Raw genomic sequence first — 17,618 nt, forward strand, 5'->3', positions numbered from 1 at the left:
TAGAAACCCTGTCCAAGTACCTGGAGTCGGTGAGTGGCTGGATGGGAAGGAATAAGCTGAAGCTGAACCCTGACAAACCGAGGTACTGTTTGTGGGAGACAAGGGAAGGCTGGGGGATGTGGACCTGGTGCTCAATGGGGTACGTTTGCCCCTGAAAGACCAGGTCTGCAGCCTGGGGGTCATTCTTGACTCCCAGCTGACCATGGAGGCTCAAGTCTCAGCTGTGAGCCGGGCAGTGCTCTATCAACTCCATCTGATACGGAGGCTGTGCCCCTACCTTCCCAACCATTTGCTCCCACCAGTAGTACATGCCCTGGTCACCTCTCGCCTAGACTACTATAATGCGCTCTACGTGGGGTTACCCTTGAAAACGGTCCGGAAGCTGCAACTGGTACAGAATGCAGCGGCTCGTCTGATTAAAGGCAGCTGCTGGCAAAATCACATCACTCCAGTGCTGAAGGAGTTGCACTGGCTACCGGTTGTTTACCGGGCCCAATTCAAGGTGTTGGTTTTGACCTTTAAAACCGTATATGGTTTTAGCCCAGTCTATTTGAAGGAGTGCCTCCAGCATCATCAGGGATGCCGCTCAACAAGATCAGCCTCAGAAGACCTTCTCTCGATCCCACCGGTTAAAACATCTAGACTGGTGAGGACTAGAGAGAGGGCTTTTTCAATAGTGGCCACCACCCTGTGGAACTCTCTCCCAAATGATCTCCGCCATGCCCCTTCTATGATAAGCTTCCACCGGGCCTTGAAGACCTGGCTCTTCAGGCAGGCTTTTGGGGTGGGTTAGGTTTCTTACTGTTATGGTTTTAAATTTTAATGTTTTAATGTATTGTTTCCAATATGGAAAACTAAACAATAGCCCACAGAATGGAAGAGTTCCATATACATCCCAATTCCAAAGAAAGGGGATCCCAGGGAATGCAGTAATTATCGAACTATTGCCTTAATGTCCCATGCAAGTAAAGTAATGCTCAAGATTCTACAACAAAGGCTCTTACCATATATGGAGCAAGAAATGCCAGACATCCAAGCTGGATTTAGAAAGGGAAGAGGCATCAGAGATCATATTGCAAACATACGTTGGATAATGGAACGGACCAAGGAATTTCAGAAGAAAATCACCCTGTGCTTTTATAGATTACAGCAAAGCCGTTGACTGTGTACATCATGAAAAACTATGAAATGCTTTAAAAGAAATGGGGGTGCCACAGCATCTGATTGTCCTGATGCGCAACCTGTACTCTGGACAAGAGGCTACTGTAAGGACAGAATATGGAGAAACGGATTGGTTCCCAGTTGGGAAGAGTGTGAGACAGGGATGTATTTTATCACCCTATTTGTTTAATCTATACGCGGAACATATCATACGGAAAGTGGGATTGGACCAAGATCAAGGAGGTGTGAAAATTGGAGAGAAATATCAATAATTTAAGATATGCAGACGATACCATACTACTAGCAGAAACCAGTAATGATTTGAAACGAATGCTGATGAAAGTTAAAGAGGAAAGCACAAAAGCAGGACTACAGCCGAATGTCAAGCAGATTAAAGTAATGTCAACAGAAGATTTATGCAACTTTACAGTTGACAACAAGGACATTGGACTCGTCAAGGATTATCAATACCTCAGCGCAGTCATTAACCAAACTGGAGACAATAGTCAAGAAATCAGAAGAAGGCTAGGACTGGGGAGAGCAGCTATGAGAGAACTAGAAAAGCCCCTTTCCCCCTAAAAAGGCAAGACCCTCTGGTTACCCTAAATTCCTCTCCGGGCTTCGGTTGTGAACTTAAATGTCAAACTTGATGTATTGACAGGATGATGGTGGTCAGGTTACAGATTGACATTGGCATTACCATCAAGATAGCCTAGGCTGCATGCAGATGCATTATTATGACATCATGTATGATGTCACAAGCAGGAGCAGCTCCAAGCCACAGCAAAGTGACAGACAGTCAGGCCCAGGCTTAATGCTCCCAAGACTGGTCTTCATGACAGGTGAGGAAAAGTTAAAATTTGGGGCCATGTTAACTTTTCCCATTGAAAAAAGGTTCTGGAACAACATGCAGAGGTTCTCATGGTCCTTCTCTGTGTATCTTGCAATGGACACTGCAGCCTTTGGGTGCCCTTCACATCTAAGGTTCTGCTTGTGCCTGCGTACAAAATGGAAGTTGCAAGATAACAAGAGGAGGCTGTTCATTGTCATGAAACCCTGCCGTCAAGGCACTAGGATCATGCGTCAGACCCAATTCCCACCCTTAGGGCAATTGATCTGGAACCAAAATATACCAATTCACCCTTGCCAAGGCTGTGTGTCCAACGCCAACCCTGCAAGGTAGAATAGTAGGCTGCCACCACCCCTTTTACTGGTACCACTCAGAGTCGGGATCTCTGAGCCCAGACACTAGGTAAACCAAGGTCCAAAAAGACAAGAGCCAAACTTACACTCCTTGTCAGGAAACCTCTGGTAAAACCCACAAAATAGAATTAAGCTTTTAACTTCTTTTTCTCTCTTTGGTAGTTATGTGACTGAGAATGGTCAAGGTGCTGAATTCAGAACCACCCTTTCTCTCAATAAACACACCAGGTTAAATAGAAGTAGCTTTATTAAAATAGATAAGTGCACATCAAATATAGCAGCACGTAATCCTTTAAGACCATACACCCAAACAGGGGTTTAGGTACATACAAGAGAGTTCATACACACAACAGGAAAATAACAACCTTTTCTAACCTAATACTTACATATGAGGTAGATGGTTGAAGTGGCATCTCTCCTAAGAGAGAATGATGTCAGGAACCAATCAGAAAATGTCTGATGTAACCCCTTCTAGATGTTTCTCACTCTTTCGTGCCTTCCAGGCCCCCCTCCCAACCGGTGTTTCACTGTACAGGCCAAGAATGACCTTGGGTGCCAGGCACTTGTTAATCAGCACAGATAGCCAGGTGTTTCTGTTTAGGCTTCTTCTTAACCGTCCTCAGCTGGAAACCGAAACCTAAGTGGGATTCTATCAGAGGCCTGTCTTTCTTAACTTTTCAACTCCCAGAATTCTTTGCTTGAACAAAGATATTCCCTTTATGGATTTTAATAACTCATGAACATATACAGGTTCATGACATTCATGGCATTTTGTAGGGCCAAAAACATTATTTGTTAAAACCATAACTTCAAAGGAAACATTGCCCTCTGGGCAGGAAATGGCCTGCTAGAGCACATTGGGGCAATTTGCTCCAACACTGCATCCAGCCTGACTGATTTTGTTTTTTCAGCTTATTTTCTGAAGTGTTTTGCATGCATCATATGTGTGCCAAATATTTGCAGCTAATTAGGCAACTCTTCTTCATTGGCTTTGCCTGTGTTAGAAGCTCATCTCTTGCCGTAGTGCGACACTGTGAATTGCTTTAGAAATAACCCAAAGGCATTTCAATACAGCAGCTAATCCTTAGTATTTTGAAAAGCAGACTGCTTTCAAGTCCATCCTGACTTATGGCAACCCTCTGAATGTTTTCATGGTAAGCGGTATGCAGAGGTGGGTTACCATTCCCTTCCTCTGAGATTGAGAGGCAGAAAGAGCATAAGAGGGTGTTCAACCTGCCCAGGCCCTTCGTGGCCTTCTTAAAAGTCTCCAGGCAGAGGAATAAATAAATGAATGAATGCCCCCTCCCCAGGTGGACTTGGGGGATGGGAGGGCCTTCTGAGCCAAGATGGAACCAGACTGTTGTCCAAGGTGACAGAGAAGCATTTAGACTGATTGTGGGATGATAGCCGACAGGAGCTGGGTAGGGTCTGGTTTGTTGGTTTGTTTCATTTGTATACCAAAGCTCTCTGGGCAGTTTACAACAATTAAACCATGAAAAACAAATACACAAATTTAAAAACACATTTTTTTAAAAAAAATAAAATTAAAAACACATGCCAAAATGCCTGGGAAAAGAGGAAAGTCTTAACCTGGCACCGAAAAGATAACAGTGTTGGTGCCAGGCGTGCCTCGTCAGGGAGATCATTTGGGGGCCACCACTGAGAAGGCCCTCTCCCTTGTTTCCGTCCTCCGAGCTTCCCTCGCAGTAGGCACCCAGTGGTCATTGTGAGTATAGAGGCACAGGGCAACTGCACAGAGAGACCACAGGCCAAATCACAAGTGCCAGTGACACTTGGTGAGAGAGGGGGGGTGCTGAGTCCAGGAGCTAGAAACCCCAAAAGGGGAAGACTCCACCACAGGAGTCGCAATCCTGGGCCCGAAGAGGAACTTAGTTCTGGGGAAGTTCTATTGTCCCCCTGATCAAAATGCTCAGGATGCTGTCGAGATGAAGAATGAAATGGAGGAAGCATCCAAACTGGGAAACGTGTAATACCTCAGTTAACAAAGGAGATGCCTTCCTGGCCATTACTTCTTTAACAGAAACGTTGGTACCAGAGGTAGGAATAACATGGAAAGAATAGGGATAGGTTCCTACACCAGCTCATAGGTGGTGGGGGCAGCTTCAACAGGGGCTTTAAAGGGTGCCTACCCAGCACCCATCCACCCTCCTCCTCCCTCCCCTCCTCCTCCTTTGAATCGTATTGGATCCTTCCCTCCCCAGCCCTTGGAGAAAGCAAGAGATCTTTTTAATGCAAAGCAAGGCATAGGCTTATCAGTTTTTTGATAGCAAAGCAGACACATCCTCATCAGTTTCACCTTACAGCAAAGGCACATGCCTGGAAGTTTATTCATAGTAAAGCAAAGACACAGGCTCATCAGTTTCACCTTAAAGCAAAGGCAGAGGCTTGAAAGTTTATCCTTAGCAAAACAAAACTTGTCAGTTTCACCTTTTAAAAAAACCTTCCTTAAAAGGAGATTGCTCCCTGGAAGAACCCTTAATTGAGGTATTACTGTAATGGGTGACCTCAACTGCCCTCACACAGACTGGCTACATATGTGTTCCAGTCATGACAAAGAGACAAAGTTCCTAGAAACCATAAATAACTATGACCTAGAAAAGTTTGTTATGGAGCCGACCAGAGTGGCGGTAACCCTGGAATTCAATTTAAGTGGTGTCCATGACCAGGTGGGAGATGTAAGTGCTGTTGAACCAATTGGGAGCAGTCACCATAGTGCTACTGAATTCAACTGGAATGTATACTGCAGATCAGGAAAGGTACCACCAGGGCCAAGGGAATGCCAGTGTGGTTAATAAGCAGGGTCAAATATGCTATTAGCAGCAAGAAGGCTTCCTTCAAAAAGTGGAAGTCTTGTCCAAATTAGGATAACTAAAAGGAACACGTTGGCAAAAGAAAGGCAAGCAAGCAATGAGATCCTAAAAAAATAAATAAAAAAAATCTGAGGAGCACATTGCTAAAAATATAAAGACCAACAACAAAACCATTACTTAAACCCATTAGCAGCAGGAGACCGTCTAGGGAGGAAGATAGATCCTTGGATGACAAGGGAGTTGAAGGTGTACTAAAGGAGGATAAGGAGATTGCAGAGAACTTGAATGAATTCTTTGAAACTGTCTTCCAGCAGAAGATGTGAAGTAACATTTGCAGGAAGGGAGTCTAAGCAACTGAGGCCGATAGTGGAGAGACATGGAGTCCTAGGCTTAATTGACAAAAGAAAAGCAAATCTCCACCCCTGAGTTCTCAGAGAACTCAGACGTGAGATACGTGATCTGCGAACAAAAATCTGTAACTTCTTAAGATCCACCTCCATACCTGAAGTCCGAAAAGTGGCCATCGTAACACCAATTTTAAAAAAAGGAATCCGGGATGGATCCTGGAAATTACAGGCCAGTCAGCTTAATGCTTGCCCAGCTGGGGGGCAACTGGGCTCCTTGGGACTATACAGCTTGCCCACGGCTGCACAGGTGGCAGGACATGTAACCCCTGAGCCACTCCCTGTGGGGGGTGATCTTTAGCTGGCCCTTTACACCCAGGAGACACGAGCGGGGATTTGAACTCACAGACTCTGGATTCCCAGCCAGGCTCTCCTCCCCACTGTGCTATACCAGCACTACATCTGGATAATGTGTGTTAAATTTGAAAGTGCTATAAAAATGTTAACTCCTCCTCCTCTTTGGTGCTGGTTTTCACTCTCAGTTCTTTCTCTTGCATGCACATCATCAGCTTGCAACATGGATAAATTATGCATTTACAAGACCACTAAACATAGATTAATCACCTCTCAGATTGAAATGTATGGGTACAAAGATAGCTATTTTCTCCTCTTGGACCACATAGTTCTGGATGAAGTTTGGATTGTAACACACACAACAAATTGCAGAGCAAACACATACTATCCAGATTGTGACACAAGTTTCCATAAACTAGAGCCCACTCATCTTACCCACAAAAGCTCATGCCACAACCAGTTCTATAAACAGTTATTGTATAACATTATTATTATTGCATCGAAAGTTTGTATAGGACAAGAGAAGTTTCTAAATAAAAATAGGATTGCACAAACATCTGCTTTTTAAAGGACCACAAGCCTCTTGTACATTTGTTGAGCCAGAACAGGGGTTATGACAGCAGAAACAGGGTCAGGTAATTCCTCACGTTACTTAATATGATGTATGAGTTTAGGATTTTATACCCCGCAGCAGTTACCCGTTCTCCCAGTCCCAGATCAGTCACACCCATACACGATTATTTTTAGCATTAACAGCATGTGCGCCTTTTTAAAAAAAGCAGTGTGTGTGTGTGTGTGTGTGTGTGTGTGTGTGAGAGAGAGAGAGAGAGAGAGAGAGAGAGAGAGAGAGAGAGAGAGAGAGAGTCGCTCCCTTTTCCAAATGCACACACTCATTTACATGCTCCCGGGCCCGCGGCTCCACCCGAGCGAGGGAGGGTCCCCTCCTGGGCAAGCCTCGCCCAGCGGGAGTCTCTCGGGAGTCAGGACAAGTCAGCCCGGAGAAGCTTGGCCGCGGAAGGGTTAAGGAAAGTGAACGTGCTTCCTAGAGAGGAAGGGAAGTGCGGGTTGCGAACGGAAGCTGCGTCGTCCAGTCGGGAACGGGTAGAGAGCCGCTTCCCCGGCCGGCCGCCCTCTCCGTGGACTCTTTGGCGACGTGCTGCGTCGGTGGGGATCCGGTGAGCTCCTCGCAGCGCAGTGAGAGACGCAGGCGGCGCGGCGGCAGAGCCAGGAGCGGCCCGCTCGCTCGCTTACTCTGCTTACCGGGACGGAGGAGGAGGGGAGTTCTTGCCGGCTGGGGGGGGGGCGGCTCGTGGTGTCACCCGGTGCGGCCCGCACCTGCCGCACTGCCCTAGTGACGCCCCTGGGTAGGGGAAATGGGGGGGGGTTGGAGGAAAAGGAGGAGAGGGAGAGAGAGTGAAGGCCGGATTGGGGTGGGGCGAAGTAGGTGAGAAGGGCCTAGAGAACCATCTGGGAGAAATGGGGAGGGGTCTGACATAGAGTTAGGGCCTAAATATGAAGGCCTTTTGTACGTCAAGCATCCCGAGGGAAACTGAGCAGAGGAAAGCAGCGTGCCATTTATATCTATATTTATCTATCTATCTATCTATCTGGGGGGGTAAAGAAAGGCCGGGGAAGGAACTGGCAATCCCACCCCATATATATGGTCTGCCTAGTAAACGTCGCAAGACGTCACCCTAAGAGTCGGAAACAACTCGCACTACAAGTGCGGGGACACCTTTATCTTTATCTGTCTATCTATCTAAATGTAAATGTACTGCTTTTAAGTCGATTCCACCTTATGGTGACCCTATGAACAGGGTTTTCATGAGACTGAGAGGCAGTGACTGGTCCAAGGTCACCCAGTGAGCTTCCTGGCTGTGTGGGGATTCGAACCCTGGTCTCCCAGGTAGTAGTCCAACACCTTAACCCCCCCCTCTCTCTGCTTACATGGTCTAGATATCTTAACACATAGATTGAAAAGAATTAATATATTTAAGTCTCACCCACAGGGACTCAGAATTTCCAGGAAATAATCTGCTGGATACAGTAGATCAGTCCACGAAAGACTGATCGAAAACTGCAGGAGACATCTCTCTTTTATAGACTCTCTTGTTTGTTGTGACTGGAACACATATGTAGCCAGTCCATGTGAGGGTAGTTAAAGTCACCCTTTATGACAACCTTTCCTCTTTTGGACTGAAATCATTTAAACGACCTCTTTCTTGCCCATGCACAGGATTGAGGGTTCTTCACCTTTTCCGTTAAGCCTAAAGCTGTTCAGAGTCCTTGTATGTCAGCAACTGCACTCACCTGGGCTTGCACAGTTTCCAACAGCAGAGTATCTGAACAGGCAGATCTAAAGAGGAAGCCCCACAGAGACTTATCTCAGGACTGAGGATAAATGAGGAAAAATAATGGCGTTCCACAGCTGAAGGAGATTATGCTTTTTATTGACTACACATTTCTGTGTGGATATATGTGAGCATACATCAACTCTGCCCATAGCCAGTAAATCAGAATAATATAAATCCATGTTTATTAAGTAATACAGTATGTTATTCAGGAATTTCACACAATATACTTATAAAGTCTACATACAGTATGTCTCAATTACTCTTGGAGCCCAGTATCGCCACCCACAATGATTCTGACCCACCCTTCCTCTCAAAGGGGTCCTGGGCAGCCTGATTTCTGTGTGCCTCCTCTGGAAATATGGGAAGGGAGGGGTGGCCTCCAGGTTAAAGTTTCCTTTCAGTCTGCTAAGAAATCCCCCAAATTAATTACCTGGAATGGTTTCCATAGTGCCACTGAGCTGAGCTTTATGTACAGTTGCCTGTTCACAAGTGCCAGTGGGTTCCACATACGCCTGTCTATTCATCACCAGGAGATCTCCGATCCTGCCTTTCTTGGAATTTGGGAAGGGGCCACAGCAATGGGTGGACATGGAATGCCTGGATAATTTAGGTTCAGAACTAACCAGCTTGTCTCTTCCTTTGAAAGAAATATCCAAACAGGGCTTCATCTCTTCACTGGAAGGACAAGCTCCCATTGGATGGGGCGTTGATGAAGGGGAGATATCTGCAGGTACGGATTTGAAAAATATCTGGGGAAATGTTATAATGGGGACAAATCGTTGATGCAGGACTTGTGGCTAAATTAAAAGGCTGGCAGTGAAATATACACCCCGCTGTGTGTTAGCTGGTAAGGAGTTCCCCCTATGATTCAGAGCATCATCTCAACCTCATGTAATCTTGGTCTTGGGGCGTCGCTGCCTTAGCTCAGCGGTAGGGCACATTTGGTTCTAGGAAGAAATTCCTAGGTTTAATCCTTGGAATCTTCAGGCCCCTGAAAGCGTCCTCATCTCACACCTGCAGAGCAGCTGCCACCCAGTTTAGACAGTATGCAGCTAGAAGGACCAATGGTCTGATTCAGTATAAGGAAACTTCCTGTGTTCCTGTATTTCTGTCTGAGCACCTCTTCTGATGGCAGTTACATTCAGAAGAACCAAGAAGCAGTCAGCTATGCCCAGTTCAGCCCCTTCCACAGCATTCTTTCCCCTTTCTCCTTGCTACTTATTGCATACATTTTTCTTTAAGAAATGTATACCACAGTTGTCTGGCGGCAGGAGGAAAAATCAGACACATCAGGGCTTGGTGACATCAAATGATACATGGACCTGTAAGGAATTCATTTTGCTGTGTGGGACTGTTGAATGTTCAGGTAACTTGGGTTGCAGGTGGGCATACAAACAGAGCAGGGGAGAATTGTGGAGATGCCAATATTCAGCAGCAGCTAATTGGGCTTGATCTGTGCTGAGATGTTTTGTTTTTGCCTTGGAATTCCAACGTTATGTTTTTTTCTCCCTCTTCCCCCTCAGCAGATGATAGGCAGAAGAATGATAATTATAGGAAATCACTGATGGTGTCATTGGTAATAGCCAAGGGTGAAGCATAAAAAGAGATGGTTGAAAATGACAGGAGCCCAAAACCATCTGAAGGAAACCAGTCAAAGAATGGGAGGAAGAAATCCTCTACTTCTCAGAGTTTGCCTCACAGAATGCACAGAGGAAAGAAATCATTTAAATGCATGGAATGTGGAAAGAGCTTCTCTCTAAGCGGTAACCTTACTAAACATCAAAGAATACACACAGGGGAGAAACCATTTGAATGCATGGAGTGTGGAAAAAGCTTTAGTGTGAACTCTCACCTTACCACTCATAAAAGAATCCACACAGGGGAGAAGCCATTTAAATGCAGGGAGTGTGGACAGAGCTTCTCTGTAAGCGGTAATCTTACTAAACATCGAAGAATACACACAGGGGAGAAACCATTTGAATGCATGGAATGTGGAAAGTGCTTCAGTGAGAACCGTACCCTTACAGTACATAAAAGAACACACACAGGAGAGAAGCCATTTAAATGCATCCTGTGTGAAAAGAGCTTCAGTCAGAACTGTCACCTTTCATCACATCAAAGAACCCACACAGGGGAGAAGCCATTTAAATGCAGTGAGTGTGGAAAGTGTTTCACTGACTCTGGTAGCCTCGCTCAACATCAAAGAACCCACACGGGGGAGAAACCATTTAAATGCATGGAGTGTGGAAAGAGCTTCAGTGAGGGGCGTAAGCTTACATTACATCAAAGAATCCACACTGGGGAGAAACCATTTAAATGCATGGAGTGTGGAAAAAGCTTTAGGGTGAACTCTCACCTTACCACTCATAAAAGAATCCACACAGGGGAGAAGCCATTTAAATGCAGGGAGTGTGGACAGAGCTTCAGGGTAAGCAATAGCCTTACTTTACATCATAGAACACACACGGGGGAGAAACCATTTAAATGCATGGAGTGTGGACAGAACTTCAGTCAAAGGGGTATCCTTACTATTCATCAAAGAACGCACACAGGGGAGAAACCATTTAAATGCATGGAGTGTGGAAAGAGCTTCAGTGCACGGAGTTACCTTACTAGTCATCAAAGAAGACACACAGGGGAGAAACCATTTAAATGCATGGAGTGTGGACAGAACTTCAGTCAAAGGGGTAACCTTACTATTCATCAAAGAACACACACGGGGGAGAAGCCATTTAAATGCAGGGAGTGTGGACAGAGCTTCAGCGTAGGCCATAGCCTTATTTTACATCATAGAACACACACGGGGGAGAAACCATTTAAATGCATGGAGTGTGGAAAGACCTTCAGTATAAGCAGAAGCCTTACTTTACATCATAGAACACACATGGGGGAGAAACCATTTAAATGCATGGAGTGTGGAAAGAGCTTCAGTGAGGGGCGTAAGCTTACATTACATCAAAGAAGCCACACCGGGGAGAAACCATTTAAATGCATGGATTGTGGAAAAAGCTTTAGGGTGAACTCTCACCTTACCACTCATAAAAGAATCCACACGGGAGAAGCCATTTAAATGCAGGGAGTGTGGAAAGAGCTTCAGTCAAAGGGGTAACCTTACTATTCATCAAAGAACGCACACGGGAGAAACCATTTAAATGCATGGAGTGGGAAAAAGCTTTAGTGTGAACTCACTTTACAACTCATAAAAGAATCCACACGGGAGAAGCCATTTAAATGCAGGGAGTGCGGACAGAGCTTCAGCGTAAGCAATAGCCTTACTTTACATCGTAGAACACACACGGGGGAGAAACCAGTTAAATGCATGGAGTGTGGAAAGATCTTCAGTATAAGCAGATGCCTTACTTTACGTCATAGAACACACACGGGGGAGAAACCATTTAAATGCATGGAGTGTGGAAAGAGCTTCAGTGCAGGGGGTAACCTTACTAGTCATCAAAGAACGCACACGGAAGAAACCATTTAAATGCATGGAGTGTAGAAATACCTTCAGTATAAGCAGAAGCCTTACTTTACATCAAAGAACGCACACAAGGGAGAAACCATTTTAATGCAGTGAGTGTGGGAACAGTTTTAATGTAAGAAGTAACCTTACTAGTCCTCAAAGAATACACATTTAAAGTAATAGAATGTACAAAGAACTTTCGTGTGAGCCTTGCCCTACATCTGTAAACTATAGGGCTGGTGGAATTTATGTAGTCCAAGATAATATTTAGCAATGTTAAGTTTTTAGTTAATTTAAATTTTGCGGGCTACAAATATTAAAGTCCTATGTAGCTTGGACCAGGATACCCAAAATATAGTCTCACCTGCTGTCTACCAAACCAGTCGTTGCAGTCTGCAGCAGCGGGCTTCTTGGCACATATCTAATCAGTAGGTCTATTCTGTATGATGAATTCAGTATTTAGTGTGCTGGCACTTACCTTCGGAACTCTCTGCTGTTACATATCAGACAGGCGGCATCTATTTTTCTTTTTGATGCCTCTTGAAGACCTTCCTGCTTCAACAAACCTTTTAAGGGGAGATCTTTATCCCACTCTGTATCTGTATTGGATTTTAAAATTATTTCAATTGTTTTTATGTGTGAACCGTGTGAAATTGTTTTTATTTGTGGCATTTTTGATATGCAATGCTTTGCAAAAGTAATCAGACCCCAGACCAATGCTCTCATATTACTAAATTACAAATGGTACATTGTAATTTCGTTCTGTATATTTTATTTTGAAACACTGAAACTCAAAATCAATTATTGTAAGGTGACATTGGTTTTATGTTGGGAAATGTTTGTGAGAAACATACAAAACTGAAATATGTTGCTTGCATAAGTATTCAACCCCCACACATTAATATTTGGTAGAGCCACTTTTCGCTGCAGTAATAGCTTTAAGTCTTTTGCAACTTCCTGCATCGCTCTGGGGGAGAGGCATCTCAGTTTTCCAAAGGGCCAATGAACTGCACTCTGGTTCCTAGAGAGGCGGGAAGTTTTAATCACAAGGGGGGGAGATACAATACTGAATGAGGAGGGGCGGCTTCATTCCTTCCCTCCCTCTGGGAAGAGAAATCAGCCTTGGAGAACAGGAGGCTGGCGCTTACAGAGGGCATTGGGATGCAACATGGAGAGGGGGGGATTGGGGGAAAATGGGGGATGACCCCCCCCTTTGTGAATCCCTGGTTCATGCAATCCATGCTGGAGAGATCAGAGATCTACAAGGGGCTGGAGGGGGAAGGAGAACCGGGCTTTTGTTGCTGCAAAAGCTCACCTGTCTCCCCCCTCACTTTGGTGCGGGTAGTTCAGCGCATTAGCACAGGCCCATGGGGCCGTGCAGGGGGAGAGGGGTGCAGGGAGGGGGTCTCCTTGCAGTTGACTTGGGGGAGGAGGGAGAGGGCCTGGGAGACCCCAGCCAGCCCTGCTGCTGGCCCACCCTTCCTCAGCTCCCCCTTATCTGCTGTCTGAGTGATTGGGGAGACCCCAGAGCCCTTTAAAACTGGTCACTACCTCCTCCTGCTGCTGCTTTGCCCCTTTCGCTGCCAGAGAAAGAGCCAGTGCAGGGTCTCCCTGGCGAGGTGCTTTTGGGGAAGCTACCCCGGCTCCCCCCGTAGAGCAAGCAGCCTTATTGGGGGGGCACTTCCTGGGTTTTGTGTGTGCACGAGCTGCCTTGTGTCGTTTGTGTCCCAGAGCTGGATGGGGACCCCACTGGATCCTGGGGGGGCGGGAAGAGATTTTAAATTGGGAGGGGGGCAGAACTGCCATTGCCTCTGTTGTTTAGGAACTAGCTAAAGGGAAGAAGTTCAACGTCTCCTGCAAGACCAAGGCCTCAGTGACTTCACGACCCAAGAGATGATACGAAACCTTCACACTGACATAGCCCCTGCCTGCCTCAAAGCTCAGCCAAACCTCTCAATGGCACAGGAGGAGTCATTTAAATACACACTCAGCTGTTCAGGCTTGTTATAGAAAGTTACATCATGCTACTCTCCATTCTGTCATTTCTGTTATTTGTCTCAAAGGTGTGGTTTGGTAGGTAAATCCCTTGAGTTTTTGCAAGAAGTGGAATAAATTACAATGATTTTGGAAATTATAAAGGGAAGAACTGCCTTTGCTCTTTGGTGGACTCTCTGTGGTTTGAGGAGCAGGTGTAGAGCTGGAGGAAAACATGTTTATGAGAATGCACATTTCAAGAATGGACAGGAAGGGAAATGTGAGCATGGAATGAGCCACAATGAAGCTATTCTTTTAGGGCAGTGGGTAGGGTTACCAGGTCTCCGGTTTTCGGCCAGAGTCTCTGGTTTTTGGGGGCCTCTCCGGCTAGCACCCTTTAATCTCCGGACTCTCAGCTTCAATTTAAAAAAAATTAAGTTTCTTGGTGGTCTGGTTCCCAAGATATAGACCAAAACGTCAACCAACCCCGCGCAACTGTTTTTTACAGACCTTTAGAACAATTCCTTGCTCTAGCTACAACTCCCATCAGCCCAATCCAGTGGCCATGCTGGCTGGGGCTGATGGGAGTTGTAGTTTAAAAAAGTAACTTTTCAAAGCTCTGGTTGTAACCCTGCCCTTTCAGGATTGTAGCCAATGAAGCCAGGGTTGTGACTTGTTGATCCAGGCATGCCTAGGCTTAATTTCAACATTAGGGAATGGTGGCTTTAAGATTTTTGCAGTTTGCGTAAGTAATATGGCTTAATGTTTTTTTTCCTCTTCTGTCCAAGAGTCAGACCCTGGGCTATGAAATATGAAAGTATTTAATCCAATATCTGCTCTTCTGGGAGTAAAGCAATTCTAATCCTGGAATCCCCAGGCAGGGCTGGAAAAGATCCCTCTCAGCAGCTCTGGAGAGCAGTTGCCATTCAGTACAGACAATGCTCATCTCTTCTGGACACAGAGTGGCCACATGGAGTTTATAGATTTTGGATTTTTTTAAAATGTACCATTGTACTTGAGGTCTTGGGAAATGAGTCTTCCTCCCGTGGTGAAGCCTAAGAGATAGGCACCAGCAGAAGCAAAAGAGGTACAGCCAGGGGTGAGGAGAGTCCACCTCGCTTCAGAAATAGGCATCTCACCACTGCTTCTGAGAGCCTGCCCCCAAAATAGTAAGTTGCATTATACAGAGTCAGACCACTGGTCCATCTAGGTCTATATTGTCGACACTGACTGGCAGCAGCTGTCCAGGGTTTCATACAGGAGTCTACCCAGATCTACCTGCAGACCCCAAGGATTGAACCTGTGACCTTCATGTGTTCTACCATTGAACAACGGCCGCTTCGCAAACTGGCATCTTTAAAGAAAAAGTGGAACTGTCATTTTTAATGGAACCAAATCCATCTATATCACTAGAGGGGATATTAAAAGCAATACCTGTGATGGCTGGACTCTTTCGCTTTGGACCGTGTTGAAAATGCCGTAGGTGTCTTGAAACAGGCTCCTTTCAAGGACATCCTGACGGAAGCCCTCCAGGTTCTCCTTCGCTCTGCATCGCTTCTGGCCTTTCACAGATAACACATGCTTTGCATATAAGCAATCATATCATTCTGGCCAAAGTGGATGGGAAATATTAGGAGGTGGAACTGGCAGATTATCATCATGTTTTAATCTTTTGTTTGTCTGGATAAATAATGATAAATAACTGTACATGTGCTGGTTGTGACCTATCTTATGGGATATGTTGGAGCTGACATATGACACGGCTATTGTGATCCAGACTTTCCCTGTAATTGGTTTCAGAGCTATTTCCACTATTTCTAGTATGCGTCCAGCATCATAGAAGGACTGAGACTTCGCATAGAAATACATTGATTCGCCTGTCCATAGAAAAAATCGTGTGCAGAAGGTCTCTGTACAAACGCTTTATAGCAACAGCCTCTCGTGAAATGGTTTGTGAGAAGGCAACACAAACACCGCTCCGAAGGAGCACAGGGGTCAAGGTGTTCAGAAACCTTTCTCCGCTATCAGTTTCAGGAGCAAAGAGACCGATCCACGTCCACCTGAAATGCAGGAGTAGTCTAACAATCCCTGGACTTGGGGGTTCTTCATTTGGGATCATCCGGTAGATGAAAGAAGATTGTGTTTCATCAAGAAAATGATTAACAGAAACATAGCTGACCTAGTCAGAAAAGGAAGAGATGGAGTATTTATTTTCAGGACAGAGCTCAGATAGTATTTATAACTGAACAATTTGGGCAGGGAGGGCCATCTTCTGTTGCATTTCACTGTGGACATTGTTAATGGAGACATAGGGTGCTTCTAGATTGCTGTTTTAATGATCTTCACATCCTTTTTTCTTGAATATTTTTCAGACATTTCAGAAAATTTAAAATGAAGTCCCCTTAACAAGGCAGAACAGACATAAAATGTCTCTGACCATATAAACAACAATGTTAAGCACAAGTTAAACAAATCCTAAATAATAAATTTGCTATACTTTCAACCTATTAACGCTAACGTTAATGACTGTTCACCTGCAATCAGCCCAAATAACAGAAACAAGACCTGTGCTGTGCTGATCTTGTTTTAGCAGGGAGGAAGCAACAATATTAAGACAGTTGATGCAGTTCACATAAAAAAGGTAAAGGTGTCCCCGCACTTATAGTGCGAGTTGTTTCCGACTCTTAGAGTGACGTCTTGTGAGGTTTACTAGGCAGACCATATACATGGGGTGGGATTGCCAGTTCCTTCCCTGGCCTTTCTTTACCCCCCAGCACAGGCCGGGTTCTCATTTTACCGACCACGGATGGATGGAAGGCTGAGTGGACCTCGACCCCTTTTACCGGAGATTCGACTTCCTCCTTCTGTTGGAATTGAACTCCGGCCGTGAGCAGAGCTTCGGCTGCGTTACCGCTGCTTACCACTCTGCGCCACGGAGGATTTTTGTAGTTCACATAGTCACTTTAAATATGTTTCATTCACTATTTAATTTTAGTGACGTTTCCTATTGTAGTTGTTATGTGCCTCCAAGTCGACTACGACTTATGGTGACCCTATGAATCAGCGACCTCCAAGAAGATCTGTTATGTACCACCCTGTTCAGATCTCGTAAGTTCGGATCTGTGGCTTCCTTTATGGAATAATCCATCTCTTGTTTGGTCTTCCTCTTTTTCTACTCCCTTCTGTTTTTCCCAGCAGTATTGTCTTTTCTAATGAATCGTGTCTTCTCATAATGTGTCCAAAGTATGATAACCTCAGTTTCATCATTTTAGGTTCTAGTGACAGTTCTGGTTTAATTTGTTCTAACACCCAATTATTTGTCTTTTTCGCAGTCCATGTTATGCACAAAGCTCTCCTCCAACACCACATTTCAAACGAGTTGATTTTTTCTCTTATCCACTTTTTTTCACTGTCCAGCTTTCACATCCATACATAGAGATTGGGAATACCATGGTCTGAATGATCCTGACTTTAGTGTTCAGTGATACATCTTTGCATTTGAGGACCTTTTGATGAAATTTTAAGAGGGGTAGGCCTAGAAGTAGGCATTGTGAGAGCAGGGGCCCAGGATATAAATTCAGAAGAGCAAAATTACCACAGGCCTAACCACAAGTGCCAAAGACACTTGAAGACAGACACTGCTTACAAGTGCCTGTACGCTAATGCTAGGAGCCTCCGAACCAAGATGGGAGAACTGGAGTGCTTGGTCTTAGAGGAGAGCATTGATATAGTGAGCATAACGGAGACCTGGTGAAATGGAGAAAACCAGTGGGATACAGTTATCCCTGGATATAAACTATATCGGAAGGACAGGGAAGTACGTATTGGTGGCGGAGTCGCTCTATACGTGAAAGAAGGCATTGAATCCAGCAAGCTCAAAACCCCAAAAGAGGCAGACTCCTCCACAGAATCATTGTGGGTGGTGATACCATGCCCC

General features: G+C 45.2%; 1 protein-coding gene across 7 annotated transcripts; it reads left to right on the forward strand.

Annotated features, from left to right (window-relative positions):
* Window positions 1–6,836: 6,836 nt before the first annotated feature.
* On the forward strand, window positions 6,837–12,005 carry LOC133381777 (zinc finger protein 420-like). 7 transcript variants are annotated; one of them, XM_061621231.1, is made up of 4 exons: window positions 6,858–7,068; window positions 8,894–8,977; window positions 9,490–9,613; window positions 9,774–12,005. In XM_061621231.1, the coding sequence occupies exon 4, from the start codon at window positions 9,854–9,856 to the stop codon at window positions 11,315–11,317; it is 1,464 nt and encodes a 487-aa protein (XP_061477215.1). In that variant the 5' UTR covers window positions 6,858–7,068; window positions 8,894–8,977; window positions 9,490–9,613; window positions 9,774–9,853; the 3' UTR covers window positions 11,318–12,005. The 7 variants fall into 7 exon arrangements, 6 of the variants coding, with proteins under 6 accessions (XP_061477215.1, XP_061477216.1, XP_061477212.1 ...); XR_009761732.1 differs by lacking the exon at window positions 9,774–12,005 and having other exon boundaries at window positions 6,837–7,068; window positions 9,490–9,764; XM_061621232.1 differs by lacking the exon at window positions 9,490–9,613 and having other exon boundaries at window positions 6,858–7,087; window positions 9,771–12,005.
* Window positions 12,006–17,618: the final 5,613 nt, after the last annotated feature.

The sequence above is a fragment of the Rhineura floridana genome, chromosome 3 (assembly GCF_030035675.1).
Source record: "Rhineura floridana isolate rRhiFlo1 chromosome 3, rRhiFlo1.hap2, whole genome shotgun sequence".
Classification (NCBI taxonomy): Eukaryota; Metazoa; Chordata; class Lepidosauria; order Squamata; family Rhineuridae; genus Rhineura; species Rhineura floridana.